General features: G+C 38.5%; 3 protein-coding genes across 4 annotated transcripts; 2 read left to right on the top strand and 1 right to left on the bottom strand.

The window, feature by feature from the left end:
• Nucleotides 1–7,127: 7,127 nt before the first annotated feature.
• On the top strand, nucleotides 7,128–15,273 carry LOC127243357 (regulator of nonsense transcripts UPF2). 2 transcript variants are annotated; one of them, XM_051263333.1, is made up of 17 exons: nucleotides 7,128–7,356; nucleotides 7,662–7,749; nucleotides 8,494–8,696; nucleotides 9,476–9,820; nucleotides 10,039–10,143; nucleotides 10,257–10,384; nucleotides 10,491–10,667; nucleotides 10,746–10,827; nucleotides 11,206–11,466; nucleotides 11,571–11,768; nucleotides 11,852–11,953; nucleotides 12,061–12,312; nucleotides 12,386–12,604; nucleotides 12,814–12,984; nucleotides 13,422–13,607; nucleotides 13,928–14,389; nucleotides 14,482–15,273. In XM_051263333.1, exons 1-17 carry the CDS (start codon nucleotides 7,285–7,287, stop codon nucleotides 14,974–14,976), a joined length of 3,546 nt encoding a protein of 1,181 aa, XP_051119290.1. In that variant the 5' UTR covers nucleotides 7,128–7,284; the 3' UTR covers nucleotides 14,977–15,273. The 2 variants fall into 2 exon arrangements, with proteins under 2 accessions (XP_051119290.1, XP_051119289.1); XM_051263332.1 differs by having other exon boundaries at nucleotides 10,036–10,143.
• Nucleotides 15,274–15,483: 210 nt separating this feature from the next.
• On the bottom strand, nucleotides 15,484–17,614 carry LOC127243359 (uncharacterized). Its single transcript, XM_051263335.1, has 4 exons — nucleotides 17,282–17,614; nucleotides 16,419–16,564; nucleotides 15,879–15,997; nucleotides 15,484–15,801 (listed from the first exon to the last, which is right to left on the bottom strand). Exons 1-4 carry the CDS (start codon nucleotides 17,494–17,496, stop codon nucleotides 15,700–15,702), a joined length of 582 nt encoding a protein of 193 aa, XP_051119292.1. The 5' UTR covers nucleotides 17,497–17,614; the 3' UTR covers nucleotides 15,484–15,699.
• Nucleotides 17,615–18,953: 1,339 nt separating this feature from the next.
• LOC127243360 (purple acid phosphatase 17-like) lies at nucleotides 18,954–21,254 on the top strand. Its single transcript, XM_051263336.1, has 7 exons — nucleotides 18,954–19,061; nucleotides 19,717–19,873; nucleotides 19,989–20,096; nucleotides 20,177–20,307; nucleotides 20,411–20,539; nucleotides 20,620–20,687; nucleotides 21,041–21,254. The coding sequence occupies exons 2-7, from the start codon at nucleotides 19,717–19,719 to the stop codon at nucleotides 21,252–21,254; spliced, it is 807 nt and encodes a 268-aa protein (XP_051119293.1). The 5' UTR covers nucleotides 18,954–19,061.
• Nucleotides 21,255–21,938: the final 684 nt, after the last annotated feature.

Here is a 21,938-nt window from a genome sequence, read left to right as displayed (position 1 = left end):
TTGGCAATTAGTTGGTTTGACTAGCTGATTTGATTAACAATTTGTATTAAAATGTTTTGATAAAACAACTTTTTGATATTAGCTGTTTATACGTAAAATGATAATTGATGACATTTTTATTTTATTTTTGTTTCTAATATATTTAATTATGTTCTTTTGCATTTAGAATGTTTAATTTTTTTTTTTGTTATTAGTTATTGAAAATTGTAAAAGTGTTATAAAAATATTTACTTTTATTACAGTTAAATTTAAAAAATAATATATTTTTATTAAAATATATAAATAATTTTTCTATTGAAAATAATGTAAAACATAAAATAATAAATTTTTTATGTATATATTTATTATGTTAATTATCAATTAGTTCATTATATTTATAATTTCAATAAATTTAATTTATTTTTAATATAAAATTTATATAATGTAAATTAATAAAAAAATAAATTATTAATATTTATATTTTCTATTTTATGTTAATTTTAATAAATTTATATATTTTATAATTAAAATAATTTTTATATAAAAATTAATTATTTTAAATTTATAAAAGTAAAACTATAATATAATAAAATATTTTAATATAATTAATAAATAATCAAAATATAGTTATTAGGGTAAAATGCATAATAAATTTTTAAGGATATGTAAAGAATAAATTTTTTTTACCGAAAAAATTATTTCAATACACTAGATAAGTTAGTTTTTCATAAATTAATTTTATTTGGGTTAAAAAAGCTATTCCAAAAAACTAATTTATCAAACACCTTTTTTTGACTGGTAAGTTAAAATTCATCAAAAAAAATTATTTGCCAAACACCCCTAGTCTCATAAGAGATGATCTAGCGGGACTAGTGAATTTGTGATCTATGATATATAGGTTTAAACCCGAGCCAGATCTAATTTGTAAGATATTAAGTTTGTCGAATTTAATTTGTAAAATATTAAGTTTGATTTGACTTTATCCAATGCGTATTTCGATAGTGACTCCGGATTTCACTTTATTAAAAAAAAAAAAAACAATTAAAAAAAATCGGCACCTCAACCGCTCGCTGCAGCGGTTTCTTGAATTGGTGCAAATTTAGGGATTTGGCGAACACAGCCTTAACTAGGTTCGAGTCGAGTCGAGTCACAGCATTGTTCTAAAATACCATCCGTACCACCGATACCGATCTTCTTTTCCTTTCCTTTCCTTTCCTTTAGCCCCAAATTTCCAAACCCTTTTTTCAATTCAATCGATCGCACTCAACGATAATCCGCGCCGGGATGGAACACGCGGACGATGGCTCCGGCGAGCACCACGACAAACACGAAGACGACGCCAAGCACGATGATGAAGTAGGTTCTCTCTCTCTCATAATTTCCGATGATTTCGCTCTTTGATTAAAAAAAACAGCTCTCACTGGAAGATTTCGTTTCTCGTGTGTATGTGTGTGTGTGTGTATTTTTTAGTGGTTAATTGAAGTATCAAACCCTTTCTTCAATTTGGTTACCAAGTGGAAGTGCTTGGTGGCATAGTTTAAAGCTGTTCTTGGATTTCCTGTCTGTTTGCTTATTTCTTTCAATGATTTTTGGACTATTTTCCACAGTTTGTGGTGTAGCTTATTCGTGAAAATTCCACGGTCGGACTTTCAAGCGGACACACGGCGGTGGTTTTCCTATACTTACCACTTTTCATTATGCCAAAGACTTCACTCAAACTCACTAGCATCTTCTAGAAGGTTCCGGAAGGTGGTAGAACTTGGCATTAATGAGGTGGTTGGGAGTTGATGGTTGATTGTTGGTAGATTGTATTTAATTCGGTAGTTAGGAAGGTAGCATTTATTCATTTGGCTTGTATAAATAGGTGCTTGCACCTCACTTGTAAGTATCCAAGTCTTTAGCAATCAAAAGCATTTCTCTCCACACTTTCTCTCTCTAGTTTCTCTCTCTAGAAAGCCTTTGGCTTTTGTGGTGCTTGGCCGAGTCGGGAAGCCTGCCTTAGTAGCCGACGGGAGTGAGTTGCTAAGGGGCGCACGGTTACTTCGAGCGAAGGAAGTTAACCCGTGACACGTGGTATCAAAGCAACGATCTTGGCAAGCCGTGGGAATGTCGGGAGAAAACGACGGGAACGTGTCGGACGGAAATGCTGCGGGATTGGACGGACGCAAGGAGAGACGGAGTAGGTCTCGGGAATTCATTGCGGAGTTGGAGACACGGGCGGTCAAGCTGGAGCTTGCCGTGGGGGAGTCCATAGAGCGGTTGGACACCTTGGAGACAAACATGGGCGAAGTTGAGAACAACGCCTTGGCGGGACTCCACGAGTTGAGGAGTTTTGTGTTGGAAACTATCAATGCGTTGAAGAGTACCATGACGACGTCCCTTAACGAATTGAGGGTGGAATTCAAAGCCATGACCGCGGTGGAGTTAGGCGAGTTGCGGGAACACACGGCTTTGAGGTTGGAACGCCTTGAAGAGGAACGAGCCTTGTTCAAGGCGGCCTTGGAGAACGGAGGCGGCACCAAGGTGCGAGAAGGTTCGCGGGTTAGAGCTCCGGAACCTCCGAAATATTCGGGTAAGCGTATTCCTAGGGAAATCGATAATTTCTTTTGGTCCATCGAAAATTATATGGATGCAGAAAGAATACGCGATGATGGGGACAAAATCAAGACGGCGGTCTTGTATTTGTCGGATGACGCGGGTTTGTGGTGGAGGAGGCGCCACAATGATATTGCCCGAGGGGTAGCCCAAATCGATACGTGGGAAGAATTCAAGTCCGACTTGAAGGACCAATTCTACCCGAAGAATGCCGAGGATATGGCCAAAAAGAAGTTGCGGGACCTCAAACATACGAGAAGTATTAGGGAGTACATCAATGAATACACATCGTTGATGCTTGAACTCCCCGAGATGGTCGAGAAGGATCGGTTGTTCAACTTCATGGAGGGGTTGCAATCATGGGCGGCAATCGAGTTGAGACGCCAAAGGGTCCAAACATTACAAGAAGCTATATCGGCGGCCGAGGATCTTTTGGAGATCCGACGGGACTTTGTGCCCAAGAAGGTGATCAAGGACAAAGGTGGGGGAGTGAAGCCCTACAAGCCGACGAACAAACCTTTCTTTAAGGGTCGGGAAAGAGCACCCGAAGCCGGTGCGAAAGACCGGAGTTGTTTCACGTGTGGAGGGCCACACTTTGTTAGGGATTGTCCGAAGAGGAAGGCTCTCAATGCTACCACCGTGGTCCAAGAGGAACGGGAGAAGTCCGAAGAAGCGAGGTTGGGAGCAATGAGAGTCCTCAATGCCGTGAAGGCAAGCGACGAAATGTTCACGGTGCCTACGGAGGAGGGACCCGAGGATGAACTCATATATTGTGAGGCCAAGGTAAACGGGGTACCTACGAAGGTCTTGATGGATTCGGGAGCATCTCGGAACTTCTTGTCCGAAGACAAGGCGACGGAAATGGGTGTAAAGGTGACGAAGGGAATTGGGTGGATGAAACCGGCGGATTCGGCGTCAAAACCAATCACCGGCATGGCCAAACAAGTCCCGGTCCAAATTGGAGGATGGCACGGCAAATTGGACTTCATGGTGTTGCCGATGAGCGATTACAAAGTCATATTTGGCGTGAAGTTCATGAGGGAGATGACGGTGATCTTCCACAAGACCAAGTCAATGAGCTTCACGGAAGGTGACGTAAGTGTTCATGTTCCTTTACACGTTGAGAAAGTTAAATCACATGTTTTGTCGGCTATGCAAGTTTCGAAGGGGTTCAAGCGAGGGCACGAGACGTATTTCGTGGCTCTCAAGGAGGATGACCCGTCAAAGGGCCAAGATGTCCCGACGGAGATCAAAGGCGTACTTGACGAATTCAAGGACGTGATGCCCCCCGAATTACCAAAGGAGTTGCCCCCGAGACGAGAAGTCGATCACGAGATCGAATTGGAGAAAGAAGCGAGACCTCCGGCAATGGGTCCATACCGGATGGCCCCGCCCGAATTGGAGGAACTTCGAAGACAACTAAAGGAGTTGTTGGATGCCGGCTACATCCGACCGTCGAAAGCTCCTTATGGCGCACCGGTGCTTTTCCAAAAGAAGCAAGACGGGAGCCTTCGGATGTGCGTCGACTACCGGGCGCTCAACAAAGTGACAATCAAGAACAAGTATCCGATACCGTTGGTGGCGGACTTATTCGACCGCTTGGGGAGGGCCAAGTGGTTTTCGAAGTTGGACTTGCGGTCGGGATATTGGCAAGTTCGGATTGCGGAGGGCGACGAGCCAAAGACCACTTGCGTAACGAGGTACGGCTCCTACGAGTTTTTAGTTATGCCCTTCGGCTTAACTAACGCGCCCGCTACCTTTTGCACTTTGATGAATACAATATTTCACCCATTTTTGGACAAGTTTGTTGTGGTGTACTTGGATGACATAGTCATCTATAGCGAGTCTTTAGACGAGCACGCGGAGCACTTGCGATTGGTGTTCCGGGCCTTACGGGAGAACAAATTGTATGTGAAATTGGAGAAATGCTCGTTCGCTCAATCGGAGGTGATGTTCCTCGGACACAAAGTGAAGCAAGGCGAGATCCTGATGGACACAAAGAAAGTGCGGGCAATTGTCGAGTGGGAACCGCCTAAGAACGTTTCCGAACTTCGGTCGTTCCTTGGGTTGGTGAACTATTACCGGCGATTCATTGCGGGATACTCGGCGAGGGCGACGCCATTGACGAACTTGTTGAAAAAGAAAGTTGCTTGGGAGTGGGGTGATGAGTGCCAAGCATCCTTCGAGAACTTGAAGGCGGCGGTCGTGGAGGACCCGGTACTTAGCCTCCCGGATTATTCAAAGCCGTTCGAGCTTCACACGGATGCCTCGGACTATGCCATTGGAGGGGTGGTGATGCAAGATGGGCATCCCGTGGCGTACGAGTCTCGGAAACTCAACGACACGGAGCGGAGGTACCCGGTCCACGACAAGGAAATGTTGGCAATCGTCCATTGCCTTCGGACGTGGAGGCACTACTTGCTCGGGAGTCACTTTGTGATCAAAACGGATAATGTGGCGACGAGTTACTTTCAAAACCAAAAGAAGATCACCCCGAAGCAAGCACGGTGGCAAGACTTTTTGGCGGAGTTCGACTACACATTAGTGTACAAGCCGGGCAAAGCCAATGTCGTGGCGGATGCGCTTAGTCGGAAGGCTTCCTTTGCGGCGATTACTCAAGTGCAAGGGGACCTTGCCGACCGAATCAAGGAGGGATTAGCCGAGGATTCCTTAGCCACGAACTTGATAGAAATGGCTAAGAAGGGCACGACAAGGAAGTTTTGGGAAGAGAATGGCCTACTCTTCACGGTCGGGGATCGACTATTTGTGCCACGGTGGGATAATCTTCGGCGGGATATCCTTAAGGAGTGCCACGACTCCAAATGGGCGGGACACCCAGGTATCCATCGTACAAAGGCGTTGGTCGAGCAATCGTTTTATTGGCCTAACATGCAGGATGATATTAATGCCTACGTGCGGACGTGCTTGGTTTGCCAACAAGACAAGGTTGAGCAAGCCAAACCGGCGGGACTTTTGGAGCCATTGCCGATTGCCGAGCGGCCGTGGGATAGTGTGACGATGGATTTCATCTCGGCGCTACCAAAGTCGGACGGATGCGGATCGATCATGGTGGTGGTCGATAGATTTTCCAAGTATGGGACGTTCATACCGGCGACAAAAGATTGCAAAGCCGAAGAAGCCGCCCGACTATTCTTGAAGCATGTGGTCAAGTATTGGGGGGTACCGAGATATATCATTAGCGACCGTGACCCACGCTTCACCGGGAAGTTTTGGAGGGAGCTTTTCAAGCTCTTGGGGTCGAGTCTCCACTTCTCGACGAGTTTTCACCCGCAAACCGATGGCCAAACCGAGCGGGCGAATCACTTGTTGGAGATCTACCTCCGACACTTTGTAAGTGCAAACCAAACCGATTGGGCTCGTTTACTTGATGTTGCACAATTCTCGTATAACTTGCAGCGTAGCGAGTCTACCAATCGGAGTCCTTTCGAGTTGGTGACGGGGCAACAACCGACGACGCCCCACGAGTTGGCGCGGGGATACGAGGGGGCGAGTCCGGCGGCGTACAAACTTGCTAAGGGATGGAACGAGGAGCACGACATAGCAAGGGCGTACTTGGCAAAGGCCGCGAAACGGATGAAGAAGTGGGCGGACGACAAGCGACGTCCACGGGACTTCGAGGTCGGGGACCAAGTGTTGGTCCGAATGTTGGGGAGGAATGTAAAGGCGATCCGTCAAGTGCACAAGGGCTTGACACGGAAGTACGAAGGGCCGTTCGAGGTGGTGAAGAAGGTCGGAACCCGATCGTACCGACTCAACCTACCCGACAACTTCAAGATCCACCCGGTCTTTCACGTGAGCTTATTGAAGCCGTATCACAAGGATGAGGAAGATCCGTCCCGGAACGAGTCACACCGCGCTCCACCGACGACGACGGTATCCTACGAGAAAGACATTGCGGAGATCATGGCGGATCGTGTGATGGGAAAACGGGGGACACCCCGTTGGACCGAATACTTAGTCCGGTGGAAGGGCGAGCCGGATAGCGAGGCGTCATGGGAGAAAGAACAAGACCTATGGCAATTCAAGAACCACATCGAGACGTACCGAGCGAGCACTTGACGAGGACGTCAAGGTTTAGGTGGGGGAGAATTGTCACGGTCGGACTTTCAAGCGGACACACGGCGGTGGTTTTCCTATACTTACCACTTTTCATTATGCCAAAGACTTCACTCAAACTCACTAGCATCTTCTAGAAGGTTCCGGAAGGTGGTAGAACTTGGCATTAATGAGGTGGTTGGGAGTTGATGGTTGATTGTTGGTAGATTGTATTTAATTCGGTAGTTAGGAAGGTAGCATTTATTCATTTGGCTTGTATAAATAGGTGCTTGCACCTCACTTGTAAGTATCCAAGTCTTTAGCAATCAAAAGCATTTCTCTCCACACTTTCTCTCTCTAGTTTCTCTCTCTAGAAAGCCTTTGGCTTTTGTGGTGCTTGGCCGAGTCGGGAAGCCTGCCTTAGTAGCCGACGGGAGTGAGTTGCTAAGGGGCGCACGGTTACTTCGAGCGAAGGAAGTTAACCCGTGACACTTAACTAGGTTCGAGTCGAGTCGAGTCACAGCATTGTTCTAAAATACCATCCGTACCACCGATACCGATCTTCTTTTCCTTTCCTTTCCTTTCCTTTAGCCCCAAATTTCCAAACCCTTTTTTCAATTCAATCGATCGCACTCAACGATAATCCGCGCCGGGATGGAACACGCGGACGATGGCTCCGGCGAGCACCACGACAAACACGAAGACGACGCCAAGCACGATGATGAAGTAGGTTCTCTCTCTCTCATAATTTCCGATGATTTCGCTCTTTGATTAAAAAAAACAGCTCTCACTGGAAGATTTCGTTTCTCGTGTGTATGTGTGTGTGTGTGTATTTTTTAGTGGTTAATTGAAGTATCAAACCCTTTCTTCAATTTGGTTACCAAGTGGAAGTGCTTGGTGGCATAGTTTAAAGCTGTTCTTGGATTTCCTGTCTGTTTGCTTATTTCTTTCAATGATTTTTGGACTATTTTCCACAGTTTGTGGTGTAGCTTATTCGTGAAAATTGCTTTTAATGAATGTATGTGGTGCAGGAAGCTGTTGCCCGACTTGAGGAATTTAAGAAATCCATTGAAGCAAAGATGGCACTGCGTCAGAGTAATTTGAACCCTGAGAGGCCTGGTTAGTGTTATTCTTTTGAGCTATTAACATGATTTGTTCACAACTTCAAAAAATCCTCGGATGGATTCTGGTACTCTCTTACAAAGTTTAGCTGCTGAACGGAATGAATCCCTAATTAGAATGTATGCATAGAGCATCTAGATTTTTGCATAATGAAGCATTTCGAGTGCTGTGAATTCCCGGCGATGTAGATGTGGGTTTCCCGTTTGATATTATATAGATATTGCTTTATTGCAATGCATAGTAAGGGTGTGGTTTTTTGAGGGTTTGGATTTTGAATTGTAAAAAATTTGAATTTGAATAGTTGTTTGATGTGATATAAATAGGTTTTGATGTGATGTTTTGAATGTAAAATTAATTGTTAGTATAATATGAAAAAAAAAGAAAAAAAGAAAACAGGAGTTTGATTTGACGATTATGGGAAAAAAATTGTGAATAGTAAAAATCCCTAAAAATACCCAAACAAACACACCCTAAGAGTTTAATACTTCTATGCTCTATCAATTGTATCGCTTGTAGCAAAATGCTCAATACTATTTCTTATTGCATGTATTAATATTAAACTGCCGAAACATGCATTTTATTTGTGTTATACTATACCCTAGTCTTAATAGTCTTATAAGCATTTATCATCTAGTAAATTTTGTCTCTGAAAGTCTTGTGGATAAGTTTAATTGTTGGTCTTCACTGGGATGTGAAGCCCATCGTATTAGGCATTTATCTTGCTGCCTTTGTCTATTTCAGATTCTGGGTTTCTTAGGACATTGGACTCTAGCATCAGGCGCAACACTGCTGTCATTAAAAAGTTAAAACAGATCAATGAAGAGCAGCGCGAAAGTTTAATGGATGAGCTGCGCAGTGTCAATTTAAGCAAGTTTGTCAGCGAAGCAGTGACTGCCATCTGTGATGCAAAGCTTAAGTCTGCTGACATACAACCCGCCGTACAGGTAGCTTTTCATTTAAGTGGTTCATTCCCATGTGCTTTTTGGTGTTGTTCTCTTTTCTTCTCATCTCGTGGATTCAGCCACTCAATACATTTATTCGCTACCCGACAAATAATGTTATAGTGTAGTCTAAATTAAGTAAATGATCCTGTAGTGATTCTTATGTTCCGTAGTCATTAGTACCTGTAAACTACGATCTTTGGGTGCTCTTATACTAAATGCAGTTTGCCTTGTGACTGGTTATTAGTGTGTCAGATACTTGTATACTTGTCAAAAATTTATAATTTATATAAATTAGGATGCTCTATTAGACTATTACAAGTAGCTAAAAGTGTCTGGTTTCACATGCATGGAATATGTATTTAATAGTATAGAAGCTCATATTCTTTTTGTCCTGTCAACCTTTTGGTTGAGATATGAAACCAATTAAATAATATATAATTTGTTTCAGTTGCTCAAGTTTCATCGGTCATTTACTGTGTCTGCTCTGCCACCATTTTGTTTTACGTATTTATGTGCTATAAGGACTAATAATCAAACATTACAGAAAGAAGTAGCTTGACACACACACACACACACACACACAACAATTATCCCACTCTTGAGTCAAATGTTATGTTATAGGCTTTTTTGTTTTAATGATTCACAAATTGCTAAAAAGAATTTTGTAAATGAAAATAATGGTTAGAAAAACAATTGTCATGCATTCTAACTTAGAGAAATAGCTACAATCTCTTCGATTCCTATTGAATTTGTATTAATAAGATTTGTTTTGCACCCAGATTTGCTCTTTACTTCACCAAAGGTACAAAGATTTTGCACCCAGTCTCGTTCAAGGTCTCTTGAAAGTTTTTGTACCAGGAAAATCCACGGAGGATATAGATGCAGACAAGAATTCAAGGGCCATGAAGAAGCGAAGTACATTGAAGCTTCTTCTGGAAATTTATTTTGTTGGAGTTGTAGAAGATTGTGGCATCTTCACAAATATAATTAAGGATCTAACTAACAGCGAACATCTGAAAGATCGTGATACAACCCAGACGAATCTTTCGCTTCTTACTAGTTTTGCTCGACAAGGAAGATACCTTCTTGGACTTCCGCTAACTGGACAGGATATTCTGGAACAGGTGCAACCCATATAACCTGCTTGGATTAAGTAGAAAGCTCCTGAAATTATTTCAATATTGAACTTAGAACAGATAGGAGTTCATTCAATATTTATATCTTATATGATTCTTGAAAAATCTCGTGAATTTAAATCGTCTAGAATCTGATTGTATAATATGTGTTAATCTGTTTTTCTAATATGATATTTATTAACTGTGCTGGTATCCATATCTAGCAGTTCTTCAAGGGCCTTAATATTACCGCAGATCAGAAGAAGTTCTTTAGGAAGGCTTTTCAAGCTTATTATGATGTTGTTGTGGAACTTCTTCAGGCTGAACATGCTGTAAGAAAATATCTTTGTAAATTTGTATCTGTGGTGTATTTCTATTTGCAAAAAAAAAATTGATTTTTATGGATGCTGTATTTATTTAAACACCTTTTCTTCCTATATGGTAGTCACTTCGCCAAATGGAGCATGAGAATGCGAAGATATTGAATGCTAAAGGTGAACTGAGTGAAGAAAATGCCTCTTCGTATGAAAAACTGCGGAAATCCTATGACCTTCTTAGTCGCAGCATCTCTTCGTGAGTTAATTTTAGATACTTATCTTTAGATACTCATTTGACCGCTCTTTATATTTGTTCCGTCTCTGTTGAAGTTCTGAGTAAGTTATTTTGTTTTCACTTGTAGTTTTGCGGAAGCACTTGATATGCAACCTCCTGTGATGCCCGAGGATGGTCATACAACCAGAGTAACATCAGGGGAGGAATCTTCATCTCCTGTTGCTAGCAAAGAATCTTCTTCTGTTGAACCCCTGTGGGATGATGAAGATACTAAAGCTTTCTATGAAAACCTTCCAGACCTGAGGTGGGAGTTTAAAGATAAAGTGTTTGTTCCTTGAATGATTTAGTATGGCCTGAAGTTACTGATTGTTTAACTATTTAGAGCATTTGTTCCTGCTGTGCTGCTGGGAGAGGCAGATCCAAAGTCGAGTGAGCAATCTTCGAAATCACAGGAATCATCAACTGTAAGAACATTAACTACCTACCTCAACTAGTAGTTTTGCTATTTTTTCATTCATTTATCTGTTCCTGCAAGAAAGATATATACTTATAACAAATATGGATGATGGGATTTTCCGGTATCGACCGATCATCTAGTGGCAGTTACTCTTCCACTTTTTTCTTTATTTGATTTCCATCGTTGTATGATGGAGAACACTTATAAAGCTACGTCAAAAGTCATAGAGATTAGTCAAATAATTTTTTGAAGTCCACTGGCTGCTGTATTTTATTTTGAATGCATGCAAAAAATGGTTTCCTTTTTGTTATTTATACGGCACCTGAAAGATAAGAATTTTCCTTATATATGGATCCTGCTGACATGTATGATTTTCATATGCAAGGATGCTGCACCTGATGCAGACAAAGTTCATATATCAATACAAGAAAATCCTGAAGTTTCTGCTGATTCTGGGATTGCAATGGAGGATAAGGATTGCAAAGATAAAGAAGAAAAAGACAAGGAGAAAGGAAAAGAGAAGGATACTGAAAGAAAAGGCGAAAGTGAAAAGGATAAAACTAAAGGCGTTGATGGAACACATCTTGAAGCTTTGCTGCACAGGCTTCCGAGTTGTGTAAACCGCGACCTGATTGACCAGTTGACTGTAATCTTCTTTCCCTGTGCTCAAGCTTCTTGTAACTATCCCGTCATTTACACAGTTAGTATAGGCGAATGAAGCTTTGACTGAAAGCGGTTTCAATTCTCCAGGTTGAGTTCTGCTATTTGAACTCAAAGTCCAGTCGGAAAAAGCTCATGAGGGCTTTGTTTAATGTTCCAAGGACATCACTGGAGTTGCTGCCACACTACTCGCGCATGGTTGCTACACTGTCAACTTGCATGAAGGATGTTTCGACAATGCTCTTACAGTTGTTGGAGGAAGAGTTTAACAATTTAATTAATAAAAAGGTTGTCACATACACATAAAATTTCACATCCATTATATTTGATGGCATTATTGTACCGTATTATCAAATTTTATCATATTGCAGGATCAAATGAATATCGAAACAAAAATCAGGAACATCAGGTTTATTGGAGAACTATGCAAGTTTAAAATTGCCCCAGCCAGCTTGGTTTTTAGCTGTCTAAAGGTATGAGACTACACTAATTACACAATTGTGTGTCTGCATTTAGTTGTGGGAAAATTAGGGTTTCGGGCTTGTTTGAATAATTTCTTTACATACTTTTCTAATTTCAGGCTTGCCTAGATGATTTCACTCACCATAATATTGATGTGGCTTGTAACCTCCTTGAGACATGTGGTCGCTTTCTCTACCGATCTCCAGAGACCACTGTCCGCATGTCAAACATGTTGGAAATATTGATGCGCTTGAAAAATGTCAAAAATTTGGATCCCCGTCAGAGTACATTAGTTGAAAATGCCTACTATTTGTGCAAACCACCAGAAAGATCTGCACGAGTCTCCAAAGTTCGGGCCCCTCTGCATCAGGTAGCTTACTACGCGTGTAGTTAGATAATTTATGTGGGGATGCATAATATTAATGTTTTGGTATACTGTGCAGTATATCAGAAAACTACTTTTCTCAGATCTGGACAAATCTTCCATCGAGCAAGTGATGCGACAATTACGTAAGCTACCTTGGAGTGAATGTGAGTCATACCTTCTTAAGTGTTTTTTGAAGGTGCATAAGGGGAAATATGGTCAGATCCATTTGATAGCGTCACTTACTGCTGGATTGAGTCGCTATCATGATGACTTTGCTGTGGCTGTTGTTGACGAGGTTAGTTTTTCATTGCCTAATTTGATGGCTAACCCTTGATCATTTTATCTTCATTTATGTGCATTTTGCATCACCTGATAAGATTATTGTGAGGCTATATACCCTCTTGCATTATTTATTTTATCTAACTTATGACTCTATAAACTGGAAATTTCTTCAAGAACTTTCATTTATACAATTCATATCTACTATCCTCTGCTTTCATTCAGGTTCTGGAGGAAATTAGACGTGGTTTGGAACTGAATGAATATGGAATGCAGCAACAACGGATTGCATTCATGCGCTTCTTGGGGGAACTATACAACTATGAACTTATAGATTCATCTGTTATTTTTGATACCCTATATTTGATTCTTGCATTTGGCCACGGAACCTCAGAGGTATGGATTCTTGAGTTTCTAGGATGAATTTATCATTCATTAAAATTTGAAGATCTAATTTGCAAAGATTAGATTGCAAAGCCATAAAGCTATGTTCACACCTATCTTTATATGTATTTATTTATTTATATTTTGAGATTCCGTGTTTGCATCTTGAGTTTAAATTTTGTTTCCAGTGAATATAAATTGAGCTTTTTGGCTTTCTTTTTTCTTTTCAAATTATATATACTTTAATTTCCGTTAAATTCATCTCTGTTTTTTCCTGTGAAAAGAAAACGTCATTGCGATTTTAAAGAGTTCAAAATCCTTGTTGAAGAGTTCTGTTCAATGAGATTCCCAGAATTTTAATTCTTCAGTTTCCATAGTTGTTCTTTTGATGATATCAGATTTTAAGTTTTCTACAATAGTGATGGAATGCTTTATTATGATAATACTAGCAAGATACATTGGATCCGCCAGAGGACTGTTTCCGAATCAGAATGGTTATCACACTTCTAGAGACCTGTGGACACTATTTTGATAGAGGTTCATCAAAGAGGAAGCTCGATCGGTTTTTGATTCATTTCCAAAGGTATATATTGAGCAAAGGTGTCCTTCCTCTGGATATCGAGTTCGATCTGCAGGTCCGTACTTCTTAGATTGTTTTGTTCTATTTTTACTATCCTCGAGTTTAGACATTTCATACGGGCTGAATTGCATTTCCAGATATTTTAACCTAAGATTATACTACATTACATTCATGACACGTTCGCTTCTGAAAAATGGAATTCATAAATCATTCCATACAATTTAATTGTATATTCTCTCCATAAGATAAACGATAAATAAGTGTTTGGTTAGAAACTGTAGAATGGAATGCCTTTTGAGATTGGTGGTGTATTTCGAATTAATTTCTGCTCATTTGTTCCAACTCGACTGATATTGCGACTGGAAATATTTACAGGACTTATTCGTCGAGTTGAGGCCGAACATGACCCGATATTCCTCATTTGAGGAGGTTAGTGCTGCTCTCATTGAACTCGAAGAGCTCGAGCGCAGAGTCACCACAGAGAAGATTCACAACGAGAAGTATTCCGACTCTGAAAAACCTCCGGCCAGGACGAGCTCCGGCGCTGCAATGGCGAATGGCAAAAATCTTGCCAATGGCATCGACGAGAACGGCGCAGTGCACGAGGAAGTTGGGGAGACCGACAGTGACTCCGGGAGTGGGACCTTTGAGCACAGCGAGCACGAAGACGAAGAAACAGACGGCGAGAACCAAGACGAGGGTGAAAGCGAAGATGACTATGACGACAGAGTCGATCAGGGCTCTGATGAAGATGAGGTTCACGTTCGGCAGAAGGTGGCCGAGGTTGACCCGGTCGAAGAGGCCGATTTCGATAGAGAATTCCGCGCCCTAATGCAGGCAAGATTGTTACATTATAACTACAACTAGAACCGGGATTAGTACTCGAATCTTGATATATATCTAAATTATAAATTATTCACTCGGCGCAGGAAAGCCTGGAATCGCGAAAGCTGGAGCTACGCTCGCGCCCGACAATAAACATGACGATACCCATGAACGTGTTCGAGGGGTCGAACAAGGAGCACCACGGAAGAGGGCTGGAAGGCGACAGCGGGGGGGAGACGACCGACGACGGGAGCGGGGGGAACAAGGAAGTCCGAGTGAAGGTACTGGTGAAGCGCGGCAACAAGCAGCAGACGAAGCAGATGTACATTCCTCGGGACTGCTCTCTGGTGCAGAGCACGAAGCAAAAAGAGGCGGCGGAGCTGGAAGAGAAGCAGGACATAAAGCGGCTGGTGTTGGAATACAACGACCGGGAAGAGGAGGAGCTGAACGGAGGAGGGATGCAGCAGCCGCTGAATCAAGGCGGAGGAAGAGTTGGGAATCGCGGAGGAAATAGTTGGGAGGGGGGGCAGCAGAGATCTTCGCGGCACAGACAGATTTACCATTCGGGGGCCGGGATGTACTACGGAAGGAGACGTTAAGGCTTAAGCCTTATCGACTACGACTACAGGAGGCAAGTGATCGAATCGATAATATTACTATACTAACCGTTACTGTTGAAGACGAGGAGAGGAGAGGAGAGGAGATGTTTATGTTAATATTAATATGATTTGGATTGGGATTGGTCTACGAATGAATATATGTATGTAGTAGCTAACTAGTGTTTAAAGACAACTACTTTGGGTCGATTCATTCGTAGACCATTCATTTACTCCACTTGTTTGAACTTCCAGGTGCGTTTGGCATATAATAATTATTATTAGTATTATCTTTTTTTAGAGGAAAGGGGTATAAACAAAAGTGGTAAAAGTTGCATTTTTTCGAGAAAAAAGAAACAAAGATGGGATTGAAACAGCAATATGGACTTTGGACTGAAATGTATATTCTTAGTTAAATAGACAAATAAACATAAATTAGGCACATGTGCATGTGAGAGAAATGGAAAATTTAGAAAATAAGGAAATATCCATTTCTTAAATAAGGAAACATAAACAAAGGATATTCGAATATTTCCGAGGAGGATTCACAATCTTTTCTTTTCGAAAACAAAACCCCAGATCGGATCACATACTTAGAATCAAACAAAGCCTCATTTTCACCAAAACACCCCTAAGAAACACTTGTTAATGCTACAAGTAAATCAATTTAGAGCTCTTTAGTCGTATTTAAACAAGGATAATGCGGTGACCTGATGAGGGTATTCGTCAATAGTAAGAGATGTTGTAGACGAGCTTCCTGTGATGCTGCCTCTCGAAGTTTATGATGACATCGTCCACGCATTCCTCCCAATTTTCAATGTTGTCGAGCTGCAAGACCATGAATGTAAACAGCCTCGCGGATCTATTCATGGTTTGGTCGTAACAGAAAAGGAAAAATTATATACCTCTTGGCATAGTAGTAATGCAAGACGGCCTCCAATAGCCGCCTCTTCGTGGTTGTCCTTCACTTCCAAATTGATAATCAGGACCGGCTTCACAAGTACATGATTCCTATTGTGTAGATCTGTATAAGTTTCGATTAATTTAAAGATTCTTTGAATGATACAAACATTACCTATAAAGCTTGATTCATAAGAACATTAACCAAATTGGGCTTCACAAGAACATGATTCTTGTTGTATAGATCTGTGTATGTAATTAATATAAACATCACCCGAATGATAGGAGTGACAACTATAAAACTCGAATTTTTCATAATTTCCATATCAAACATGTCCCTAAATCGAGCTTCAGAAGAACATGTTCCAATAAACTACGATTATGTGAATGAGAGGAGCAACAACTAAAGAGGATGAATGAATATCATAATTTCCATATCAAATCTGTCGGGAAAGATGATCCTAAATTGCCGCACGATTCAATTTTAAATTAATGTCAAACCAAGTTAGAAAAGAGATTCACAATAAAGTTTACATTATACAAACCTTCAACAACCATGTCGAACACTTTTTCTTCAAACGTAAGCACCACATCGAATGTACCATCTGATGCATTTTCTTGCCAACGTTGAGGGGCTGTTTTGACCGCCACATTCCTCCTGAGCATCGGCAATATTCCATTCCTTCGATACCTGTACAATCGCTACCTGACAGGCTTAAAGACTGTATCCAACCAAACATCACATTTTCACAATGAAAATTATTTATCCAAATGCAATATTCTTATGCCTAAGCTAATGCATTTAGCTAAGTCGAAACAATTTGCAGATTCAAAGGCATCCGAAAATATTCACAGTCGCAATAGTCGCAATGTATGAACAATACAACTAATGAGAAATTGCAAATCACTCTAATCCATCTTCTTACTTTCTATATTCCGCATATGACTTCATCAACGAAATCCTTCTCCAGAAATCATCAATTTAAGCGCGCAGTGAGCTTTTCTTCAGGTAATTGATTCAAATGTAAAAAGCTACAGCAGTTTATAATCCTCCTAATCACTAGCTATTACACCTAATTTTGTCATCTGCAACTTAAACCTGCTGAATTCGCACATACGCACATCCACATAACAGTAAAATTCCCAAATTAAACACGAGATAGATGCCAATGGGGTTACAGGAACAGGAAAAAAAGCAGAATCGAGCGTAATACTTACATTTCGAATGTAAAAAGCTACGGTAATCTATAATCCCCCTAATCACTAGCTATTATACCTAATTTTATCAAATGTAACCTGCTGAATTCGCAAATTAATATAACCGTAAAATTCCCAAATTAAACACGAGATAGATGCCATTGGGGTTGCAGGAACAGGAAAAACAAGCAGAATCGAGCGTGAGGCTTACAATTCGGAATCCTTTCGGCGGAGGTCGTCGAGCATGTGTTTGTAGGGGGTACCGAAGTCGTAGACGTTGGGTTCTCTGAGGGAGGGGCCAGGCAGCTTAACGTGTTGGCCGGTGCCGTACGAGCACACGTCGAAGCCTTCCCTTTTGAGCAGCGCGTGCGCCTCCATACTCCGATTCTGATTCGAGGAGCACACCATTGCGTACCGTAGCTTCATCTCTCTCAGGTAAACCCTCAATCGAGCGAGCGAGCGAGCGATCGAGCGATCGATCGATAAAACTCAAATTCCCTGCAAAACCCCCCTCACACTCTCCTCTCCCTATACCTGTCCCTCGTCTCTCTCTCTCTCTCTATATATATATATATATAATAATATATAGAGAATATGTATATATAGTTGGGCCGATATTGGGCTTGTTGTCTAGAAAAGTATTGACCCAACAAGCCCAACAAATTTAGCTCCATGAAAATTATTACTCGTTCTCTCTACACAAAAAAATGTACTTAATTTTTGTATTTTTTGGGTAAAATTAAAAATTTTATAAGAAGTTAAATTAGATTGAATGTAAAAAATATGTAGTGTCTATAGTAATAATAGTGTAAATAGTGAGTAAAACAATATGAACATATGTTTAAAGAAAACGTTAAAATAGGGTGTGTTTGTTTTGTGTTTTGGTTTGAAGAAATTATTTTTTTTTATGTGAATTACAGGGGAATTGCGTAGATAATATAAAAATAATAAATAGCGTATAATATATTAATTTTTTTGAAAAAAAGACGGTTCAAAAAAATTTGTTAAAGAAACAAATCTGTACACTTTACTAATTTCTATTAAGAAAACACACACATCCCAACTTAGAAGACTAAAATACAATTGAGTTGTGGCTTTTTTGGAGTTTGATTTTATTTTTATTTTATTTTAAATTTAGTAATTTGGATGTGATGTTTTGATAGAGGAGATTGATAGAGTAAATAAAATTAAAATCCAACTTTAAAAAATGTATGAAAATATTTTATAACATTCTTTCACTTGTTGTCACGTCAATAGTCTTATATATATTGTTAGAATTGTACTAATTCAACACTAATACGATATTATCTATTTTGGATCGAGCTTATACATATTTGCTTTTAAACTTTTCAAAAAAATTTCATATTAGCGAAGTTAGATGTAAAAATAAAAATTGAAAATAATTTTTCCATAAATATATATTAAATAAAAGGTTAAAAATGAGTGGATATATGTAGATAAGGGGAAGGTTTACGTAAGACGAAGCCATGCATGCAAGTTGGTAATATTAGATAGAATTGACGAATGTCATTGCACATAAATCGGAAGAAATAAATCTTCTCCACAAATGAAATATATATACATAAATATAATTATTATTTATTATAATTATCTCTGCATCCAAATCTTCTTCAATTACTGCTTTTCTTTTTTCTGCATCCGTGATTCTTGTTTCTCTATATATACGACTTATATATTCTGGGAATCAAATCAGATATTGTGTGTATTGATGATATAGATACAAATATATATATATATATATTTTTTATTTAAATTTATATTTAAATATTATATAATTAAAAATGATGAGAGAGGGGGAGGGGGTCTGGGTAGGTATATTTGTGAGCTTATTATTATTTTGTTACAGAATTTGTGGTGAAGGCCTTCCAAGATTTGATCACCCCTGCAGAAGCGATGGAAGTCTTAGGTTTCTCGTCGTCGGCGATTGGGGGCGAAAGGGTCATTTCAACCAGTCTCGCGTCGCCTTTCAGGTACCCATCATTTAGATATATATTTTAAAAATATTCCATGTAATATTTTGAATAGAAAAATGTTTTAAATGCAATATGTTTTAGAAAAATATATGATTTTTTTTTTTTTTTTTTTTAAACAATGAGAACAACAAGTTTAGTATATTTTCTTCTTTTTTCCTCTCTCTATATATAACACATCTTTATGTCATTTTTTAGCATACAATTTTATGAAAATTCACTGGAAATTACTCCTGGTTAGGTTTAGGTCCTCAAAAAAATGAAAAATGGTAGAAATTTTTGGAAAATAGAATTAATTTTTTTTATTTTTTTATTTTTTTTTATGTATTTACTGTAAAAACACACCCTACTAATCAACAATAACTTCTTTTTGGAAAATTTTGATAGAAAAAAATAATTAAAGGCATGTACCAGTTAGGTATAAGCAACAAAAAATCGAGTTGAATTCATATGTATTTTCGGGTTTATATTGTTGTATTGAAAAATATATTTTTTTCGGACATAAATTAGTAGGAAATGTGGGAATAAAATTAAAAATATAAGTAAAATAAACACTAATGAGCTCAGTTTTCTTGGATTTTTTTTTTTTTTTTTTTTGAAGTTTTTACAATTATTATACAATCTTAATTTTTCACAAAATATTACATAATTGCAGATGGGAAGAATTGGGCAGAAATTGGGGATAGATTTTGTGGTATCGACAGGTGACAATTTCTATGAAAATGGACTTAAAGGAGTTACTGATCCATCTTTCTTGCAATCTTTTTCCAACATTTACACTGCCAAAAGCCTCCAAAAGCAATGGTTCAGTGGTAATAATAATAATAATAATTACTATTATTATTAACATTATTATGATTAATTAAATATTTTGTTGTAATTTATGCATAATTAATTTTTGCCAATTTTATTTATTTAATTTTGAAGTATTGGGAAATCATGACTATAGAGGTGATACATTGGCTCAACTCAGCCCTCTCCTCAGAAAAATTGACACCAGATGGCTTTGTTTGAGGTCCTTTGTGGTCAACGCAGGTCAACCATCAATTTCATTTATTTAATAATATTAATTAATTTATTTATTTCGAGTCGAGTCGTAACAAGATTTTTGTCAGAAATTGTCGAAATATTCTTCGTGGACACTACACCCTTTGTCGAAGATTATTTTAGGGACCCTGAAGGGCATACTTATGATTGGCGAGGCGTGGAGCCTAATAGAAAACGTTACATTTCAAATATGTTAAGTGTACGTGATAAATTTATAAGAGTTACATATTTGAAATACTTGAATAATACTTTTATATAATAACGAAATACTTTATTTATTTTACTTCAAAAATTAAAAATAGGATATTGAATCCGAGATGAAGGAATCCCGAGCAAAATGGAAAATCGTAGTCGGCCATCACTCTATAAGGAGCGTAGGTCACCACGGTGATACTCGTGGCCTCGTTCGAAAACTTCTTCCCCTTTTACAGGTATATATATATATATATATGCACAACACATATATTAATGCTTGTATATGTATATTATTTGCTAACTGTGAAAATTTCAGGCATACAACGTTGATCTTTATATTAACGGGCACGATCACTGTTTAGAGCACATAAGTGACAGCAAGAGGTGAGGCGAAAATCTTCATATATGATACTATATACGTCCAGCTCTAAGAGTCACATTTACTTTTTACGTGTTGATATTTAAATATTAATTTTTGTATCATAGCGTAGTACAAATCAATGAAAAATGACGAAAATACTTATATTAGTGTCTTATAATAGTGATAGAATGATATTGGTACAAAAAATTATAAAAATATATGGATATTCTTAATGTAAAGTATAATGACGCAAAAGATAAATGTAATCCTTAGAGACGGAAGAAGGGAGTACAATTTTTAATTTAAATTTTTTTCAAATATTATCCATATATAAATAATTAAATTATAGTTTTTACCTTTCTTGTTTTCTTGATAGTACGATCCAATTTCTTACAAGCGGGGGAGGGTCGAAGGCATGGAGGGGTGACATTAAACGCATAGACAAAGATGACGTGAAATTTTTCTACGACGGACAAGGATTCATGTCGGCGCAATTCACACAAGGGCACGTCGAGATTGCATTCTACGACATATATGGCAAAGTATTACATAAATGGGTTCGATCTAAACAATTTCATTCCGACATATAAAGGGTTATTACCCTTGTATTAATGTAAGAGACGAGGATTTAAACTCTTACATTTTAGATGTAGATTTGTATAGATATATAACTACTTCTTATTATTAGTTCATTTCTATTATTATTTATATGTATCTAAAACTTATGTAATATAAGTAGAATAGTAAAATTCTTCAATGAATTTTTTACGTTTTTGGCCTGAGAAATTGTTGAATAATGTCATAGTTTATACATGCATTTTCATAAGTTACTTTTGTAAAGTATGCATATCAATTTCATCGTTTTTTAATTAAATTATACACATTGTTTAATATAAAATATTGAATCCAACAATTATTAATAAAGATCAAAACGTTCAAAATATTAAAATTAAATTAAATAAAACACCAAAATATTAAAATTAAATTAAACATATAAGCAGTATTTAATTACTATCATACTCATTGCTTAACATTTCAAAAGAAAATTTTTAAATTTATTAAAGACTTGATTATATATAATGAATAAATTCTAAATGCAAAGTGATATTAGAAGGAAAAATTAGGCAATGATGCACGAAAGGAAGCTTAATACATGTAATCTTAACTGATAATATAAAAATATATATTATATTATATTAAATGAGTATATATTTTATTTTTTATAATATTTAGCCAAAAATGTTGGTGAACAAACCAAACAAACCACAATAAAC

The sequence above is a fragment of the Andrographis paniculata genome, unplaced genomic scaffold (genome assembly GCF_009805555.1).
Source record: "Andrographis paniculata isolate CXL003 unplaced genomic scaffold, ASM980555v1 Contig95END, whole genome shotgun sequence".
NCBI classification, from domain to species: Eukaryota; Viridiplantae; Streptophyta; class Magnoliopsida; order Lamiales; family Acanthaceae; genus Andrographis; species Andrographis paniculata.
The sequence above is the reverse complement of the archived record's forward strand: the minus strand, read 5'-3'. Positions and strand labels throughout refer to the sequence as shown.

Excerpts from the sequence above, each read along its gene's own strand:
- LOC127243359 (XM_051263335.1), bottom strand. The coding sequence starts at position 17,496 with ATGAAGCTACGGTACGCAATGGTGTGCTCCTCGAATCAGAATCGGAGT. Across the intron at positions 15,998-16,418 it reads GTTCGACATGGTTGTTGAAG|ATCTACACAATAGGAATCAT; the intron begins GTTTGTATAATG and ends AAACTTATACAG. Across the intron at positions 15,802-15,878 it reads CATTACTACTATGCCAAGAG|CTCGACAACATTGAAAATTG; the intron begins GTATATAATTTT and ends ATGGTCTTGCAG.
- LOC127243357 (XM_051263332.1), top strand. The coding sequence starts at position 7,285 with ATGGAACACGCGGACGATGGCTCCGGCGAGCACCACGACAAACACGAA. Across the intron at positions 7,750-8,493 it reads TTTGAACCCTGAGAGGCCTG|ATTCTGGGTTTCTTAGGACA; the intron begins GTTAGTGTTATT and ends TGTCTATTTCAG. Across the intron at positions 10,668-10,745 it reads GAAAACCTTCCAGACCTGAG|AGCATTTGTTCCTGCTGTGC; the intron begins GTGGGAGTTTAA and ends TTAACTATTTAG.
- LOC127243360 (XM_051263336.1), top strand. The coding sequence starts at position 19,717 with ATGGGAAGAATTGGGCAGAAATTGGGGATAGATTTTGTGGTATCGACA. Across the intron at positions 20,540-20,619 it reads AACTTCTTCCCCTTTTACAG|GCATACAACGTTGATCTTTA; the intron begins GTATATATATAT and ends TGAAAATTTCAG. Across the intron at positions 20,688-21,040 it reads CACATAAGTGACAGCAAGAG|TACGATCCAATTTCTTACAA; the intron begins GTGAGGCGAAAA and ends TTTTCTTGATAG.